The following is a 6,978-nucleotide window of genomic DNA, read 5'->3' on the forward strand; positions in this document are numbered from 1 at the left end:
AAGTTTTGGTTTTCGGAATCTAAGTACGTCAGTACAAAACATAAAGTTCGATTTATGATTTTTACCCCTAAATGTATGTTTCACCTTCATGCCTTTTCTTGTATCAGCTTAAGTATGGAAAAGGTGTGAAATTTTTTTCAGATCACAAATCAGAACATCTTTTGATGAACAGTTTGAAAAAAAAAATCAGAACTTCGAACCAAATTAAAAGAAAACCAAAAAAGTCAACCATGCAGCATTCTTTGTATGGCACAATTTTGAATTCTATTGAGAATCAAGTATCAAGATATACACATGTGCTGAATCATTCATTCGAATTCTTGACCTTACTGTTTCAATCTGAGAGGCTCGAATCTTTTGGGTGCGTAAAAGATTAGCGATTCATTTTTGGTCGATCCAAAATTAATTTTTGTACGGCCTCTAAAGGTTATCAACAGCCCCTCGTTGAGTACAGCTTCTGTGATTAACGATATTTTGTCTCAAAAGCCGTTGGTCCATATTTGCAGTTCGATTACTTGTTTTCATTCGATGGCTTTTATGTTGAGTATGTGACTATTTGTTTATGAACATGCTAATCTAGGAGGATCCTTTCGTTATCAGTAAGCGCCCAGATCAACACAAGCGCTTAGGATTATTTAAAGAAAGTTTTGGACAACATTCGCAGACAGTGTTGCTGGTGTTAAAATGATATGTCGATCACTTTACTTCATTAGAATATTGTCACTTACAGAAAAAAAGAGTCTAATTAAACAATTCTGAAACGCAATCGTTGTTGTTCAAAATAAATTTTTAATGCTTTTCCAATACCGAAAGTCAGGCAACCCTGATCTTTCTGTGATTGGTAACAGAAATGGCACACCTCGAAAGAAATCGGTGATTGAACGAACGTTGATCAGTTCCAAACTGGACGCGTAATAGTTAGGATGCTGCTGACAACGGGATTAATCGTGGGGGCCCTCTGGGCGTTCTATCTGTATCTCACGTGGAACTTCGACTACTGGAAGAAACGTGGCGTTCCGGGACCGGATCCGATTCCCCTGGTCGGCACCTTCAAGGCTTTTCTGCTACGCAATCGATCGGTTATGGATGAAAAGTTTGAAATTTTCAAGTGAGTCAAATAATGTGATTTTGATTGGACCGATAGTGGTTTAAAGCAAAAATTATCCATTACAAGATACGGAACTCTAGCGAAAATCGACGGACAAAATCGAAAAGCGCCACCATCAAATGCTGCGGCAGAAATGCAACTAATTAGTAAAACACGCTAAGGAAAAAAAAACCAATTTATAGTACACGGTCGGAAATAACTAGCAGTTTGAGGGTTCATCTGCACGACAAACACACTGAGGTCTTTCTCTACGTGGTCTTGGCTCTCCAGAATTAGCACGGGTTTCGGTATCAGAGTCTTCAATCGCTATAGAGTTGTTTTTGACATTTCTTACGCACACTTGCTGAGCGTGTACAGATGGGACGGGGCAATTAACATCAAAAACTCTCGGTACAAAAAACGGGCAGCCGGTCGACACACATGGTCGTTTTTAAGGTTGATTGTCCTAAAACTGAAAAATGTTGGTGAAACAACCTGCATAATATCACGAACACAACCAGCGGCAAATATGACTATTCAAAGTTTTTTCTTCCTTGGGGGCTGTTCAGATACCACTTGGATAGAAAATGAGATTTTAGACCCCCTCCTATCCCTCCGTGGACAAGCGTGGAAATTTGGCAAATCCCAACCCCTGTCCCCGAATGTTCACGTGGACAGATTTGAATTTTTTTTTCAAATCTAATTTGAGAGTACTTTACACTACTTTTTGCTTTTTTGTTATTGAAATGACAGTGGTTGTATTTGGATGAGAATGAATTGATCAACCATCTCTCGCTCAACGCTTTACTCGGAAGCAAAGGTTGCTTTGAGGCAGCGAAAACGACAAAACCGATGATGCATACGCTCTCACATGGCCCACCTTCAAGAAGCAATATACATTCGAGGCAGCGAATCCAAAAAAAACAAACGAATGGCTCTCACTCATCTCCTGTTACATTCTTGAGGGAGCCGAATTCAAAAGGCAGAGCAAACCCGAGTCTCCTCGTTTGTGCCTGGATCGAATACCCGAAGTTTTTCTGCTATTGCTATTATTGCACAGCAACCGCACGCAGGCAGCTAGTTTTTTCGTTTCTTTTCCTCCCCTCTTCTTGCTCCATACGTTGCGGGCCTATGCTATGCAATAAGTTCGGTTCTCCTCAACAACAGCTATCGGCTTGAGTCCATCAAATTCAATAACGTAAATGAGTATGTGTGCCTCGTTTACTTCATGCATCATGTAGCGACCGAACGTTGAGAGAGTTCGTTCTGAGCAGCGAACGGATAGTGTCTCTCGGAGCAGATCCTCCTCATGGGGGGAGGTTTGAATGAATGTATATGTATCGTCTCCTGTATTACTATACGAGGCCTCAAAGTGTGTATTTTGAATGCCTCTGATGAGAAAATGGTTGAGGATTTCAATCACTGTAATGAAATGGCTGATTTGGAAAAAAAACGAAATAGCACTTCCTGATATAACATAGTTTTGAAAGTTTTGAATTTCTTATTTATCATATTTACCACATGCTTTCAAGTGGCTACTAGTTGTTTAAACTTAAACTGGGGAACTTTGCAATTTCAAGATTTTGATTTAAACATCTTAATAAAACTAAATAAAATTTATCAGCATTTGAATGAATGAAACTAAATTAAATTAAAACCTTGGGAAAAAAATTCTGTAATATATCAAAAATCAGCATCCCAATCAAAATAAATATTGGCCACGTCATCAAAACCCTGAATCGCAATATCCCCAGCCCTGTTCCGTGGAATTTGGAAACAATTATCAGGCTCAACGAGATATGCAATACAAATTAGTTATCTGTTTTAATTGAAGATTTTTTTATTGAGGAATCAGAATGCGCAAAATCGAATGAGGTTCTCAATTAAATTGAGTCAGTGGCATAGCTTTTCATCAAAAATTGGTGAAAGTATGTCAGAGTGCATTTCAAATGTATTTCAAAAATGAACAAAACCATATTAGAGTGCATTTTAAACCCCCCGGAACGAGGGGTACAAGTGAAAAATTCAATTATCGAGAAATGTTGACCTTTCCTGTCAGTAGATGGTGTTAAGGTATGTTAAAAGATTGTCCGTTGGCATTTATATGCAAAATTTCAAGAGCTAGGTATCTTTGAATATATTATTTTTGTTTAAAGTTTATGAAAGAATTTTTGATGTGTTTGAAACCTAAGAACCCATAACAATATCAAAATAATTTTTAAATATTTTTTTGTTGGGCCATTAACATTTAACTTAAAGTGTGTCTTCATCTGTGCTATATCTGCTGTGTTTCAGATGGTGCATATTCCGTAAAACTAGGCTAGGTTATACAACAACCAGAAAATTTTGTGTGATAAGCATTTGAATTTTTGTGTAAATTTGATTTAAACATTTATTCAAAAGAGATATTAATCAACAAACTTTACTCATCTTAACTTATCATTTCAGGAAATATAAATCGAAGTTCAACTTTGTCGGAGTCTTCATGTACCGATCGCCTCAAATTCTCATTACCTCGCCGGCTTTGGCGAAGGATTTGCTCACCAAAAACTTCAAAAACTTCCACGACAATGAGTTCGGTCAAGTGACGGACAAATATCTGGATCCGTTGTTCGGGCGCAATCCGTTCGTCATGAATGGGGAAGAATGGAAAACCAAACGGGCTGAAATTACTCCAGCATTCACAACTTCTAGGGTGAGATAGAAGTTTTATCGATTTTGATTTTTTAAAGTTATATTTTTAATTTTTTTCTCACAGATGAAGGTGATGTACTCGAATGTGGAAGGTATTAGCAACAAGATGTCTCAATACATAAAAGATCGCGAGGGAACTCCGCTGGAGGGGAAAGAGTTGGCCGGAAGATTTACGACGGACGTTGTGTCGAGCTGTATTTTTTCGGCAGATGCCCAATCATTCGCAAACGAAAATGCTGAAATTCGTGAAATGGGACGAAAGCTGATGGATTCGTCATTGATATTCGTTTTGAAAATTATGCTTCTCACCGTTTTTCCAACGCTGGCAAGAATTTTCCAAGTAGGATTCATAACCAAGCCGAGGGAAAAGTTTTTCACTAAACTGATGGTGGACGCAATTCGTCATCGAGAGTCGAGTGGTGAAAAGCGGGCCGACTATTTGGATCACTTGTTAGCCCTGCGTCAGACTAAAAACATAAGTGAAATCGATATGGCAGCTCACGGGGTAACATTTTTCCTGGATGGTTTCGAAACTTCAAGTGCAGCTATGGCTTTGGCTCTGTATGAGCTGGGTAAGAAGCCTGAAATTCAGCAAAGACTTCGGGAAGAGCTTCTGGCAGCTACTGGTGAAGACGGGACAATTTCCTATGAAGTACTCTCGGAGCTTCCCTATCTGGAGCAAGTGTTCAGCGAAACCTTACGGTTATGGCCATCGGTGACTTTTATGTCCAAGGTCTGTGTGCGCCCCACGGAACTGGACCTCACTCCAACCCAGAAAGTGCTCATCGAACCGGGCGTTATTGCCATTATCAGTTTGTACTGTATCCAGAGAGATCCCGACGTGTTCGAGGATTCTTTTGAATTTAATCCCGATCGGTTTAGTGCCGAAAAAGGCGGAACAAATCCTTATCAAGTGACCGGGAGCTACATGCCATTCGGAGATGGTCCGCGACAATGTTTGGGAATGCGATTCGGAAGAATGCAGGTGAAGCGAGGGATCTACGAGATTCTTACGAAATTCAAAGTTTCTGTAAACCCCAAAACGGAAGATCCTTTGCGTATCGTATCTTCGCCGGCTGTCAGTTTAGGTTTGACCGGACTCTGGCTAGACTTCAAACCAATTGCATGAAATTTTTTTTAAAATAATCGTGCCTTTAAGAAGTAATTTACCTAATTGTAATTGAATGAATTTAGTTAAAATACAAACAATAAACTCACGTTTACTGTGAAAAATAAAAAAAACATCGAAGTTAAGTTTGATTCTATGGTACCACAGTTTTCTATATTTGAGAGAGGCTTGGCAACACTGCCCATGTGAAGTTCGTGATCTGTCTTGCTGTGATATTTTTGTAAATTTAGGGCGTAAATCTGTATTCTTAGGAATAATTTTATACCGAAATGCAACGTGAACCAGTTTTCAATTATGTGAAAGTGGAATATTAACGAATAAAATCAAAATGGCATTTTTTCCGTCACTAAACAAAGGTGTAGGGCGAAGAGGACTGGTGCTATGCCCTGGGACCATCCGAAGAATCCGATGCTCCTTCAGCTTCAGACGAGAAATTGCAGTACACGAGCTATTTGCATGGATGGTCCGGATTTCAAGCTAAGTGGTTTAAATAATTCTTTATGTACCTTGTATTATTAATCCTAATTTATATACTCAGACGCCACAATTATTGGGCTGAAACGAGATTTTTTCCAGATTCATTAAAGTTTGAAATGTTTCAAGTGAAACATTTCATAAAATCAAATTGAATTGAAACTTGTGTACAAGTTTTTGTACAAGCAAGGCTTCATCCATTTCTTCAAAAGCCTTTTCGTCTTAAGATTGTATATCTGGAAAGACTGGCGAAGTTTGCATTTAAATTTTTTATGTATTTGCAAGTTTATTCATTTGCGTTAAAGAATTGAAAACCAACAATATTTAGTATTAGAATTAATATTTCATTAATTATTTAATTAATAGAATTAATACCTACTTAATACTTGATTATCATCTCTAAATGAATTTATTATTTTGTTTCCTATCTTTGAAAAAAACAGTCTGTATATTTTCTGTTGATAATAATTCGATTCCAATCCTGAAACATTATATTGGATGGAAAATGTAATATTTTAAAAATCTCCTGAAGAATGATTTCTCAGAACTAGGACAACTCTCCAAAGACTGTAGGATTGGTGCAAAATCCTTGTTTTAACAAGGTGGTAAGTGTTTTTGCGGTATAGTGTTGCAAATTGCCAAGTTGTGAATTCTTAAATATGACGATGCTCTTACGTTGGAATAACCTGGTAACAAATTGTTCTTTTCCGTTTAGTATTAAGATAAAAATCTTTTTCCGTTAACAAGAAAAATTCCCTGCGATGTTAATATTTGTTTATTGTTTAATTTATAGAACTCTAATAAAAAAAAAATTCATTAGTCACCAAATGACCTAAATTAAACGTGGATTTTATTAAGGAATGTTTTACTGATTTCCTTATCCTTTTGATTTGTTTTTTTTTTCAATAAGTTTATTTGAAACGGCTCAGGTTAAGGTTTTAGAAAGCCAAACTCGCTTTAAGGTCTAAGTATTGTTGTTTTTTTTGCAGAGTTTAGTGGTTTGTATCAAAAGAAGGGCAAAAGTTTTTTTTTTTTTTTTTTTTTTTTAATTCAATTGAAACGTACATACATAAGCAAACACAACAAAAATGCTACAAGTTAAAAAGAAGGTAATGAATCGTATCGTTGAGGTCTGATTAGTGCTTGTTGTCCAATTGAAATAATGAAAAATGATGATACTACCAAAAAATATACACAGAGTAGCAGGTGGTAAATTTGAACGAACACTATTCATAGGTTGAGCATACATAGATGCCGCCAAATAACAAACCAATACGATTAACAAGTGGTGAATGAGCAAAAATTGATACATTATATTTACTACACTTAAATAGGAAACGGATCGTACATCAAACTAACATCACTTGGAATAAATAAAAGTCATTATAGTATGCGTATAAGATTTTAACTATGGAAAATGTGTATTGTAAGTTGGATTTGATTTGGCATCGTTCATTAAATGAAAATGACTAGAAAGTGGGCTACAATGGACTTCTACAACCGTTAACGAAGTAAGATTGCAATACCCGCACTTTTTAATTTGTGTTAAAACTTGGATGATTTCGTAGAGTAAATTGTGTTTTGAATAATACAT

At 36.8% G+C, this 6,978-nt stretch overlaps 1 protein-coding gene across 1 annotated transcript; it reads left to right on the forward strand.

Moving 5' to 3' along the window:
* The first annotated feature begins 909 nt into the window (after positions 1-909).
* Positions 910-4,999, forward strand: LOC129758700 (probable cytochrome P450 28a5). The gene is made up of 3 exons (XM_055756293.1): positions 910-1,108; positions 3,536-3,782; positions 3,846-4,999. The coding sequence occupies exons 1-3, from the start codon at positions 924-926 to the stop codon at positions 4,908-4,910; spliced, it is 1,497 nt and encodes a 498-aa protein (XP_055612268.1). The 5' UTR covers positions 910-923; the 3' UTR covers positions 4,911-4,999.
* The last annotated feature ends 1,979 nt before the right edge of the window (positions 5,000-6,978 follow it).

Source organism: Uranotaenia lowii, chromosome 3 (assembly GCF_029784155.1).
Source record: "Uranotaenia lowii strain MFRU-FL chromosome 3, ASM2978415v1, whole genome shotgun sequence".
NCBI classification, from domain to species: Eukaryota; Metazoa; Arthropoda; class Insecta; order Diptera; family Culicidae; genus Uranotaenia; species Uranotaenia lowii.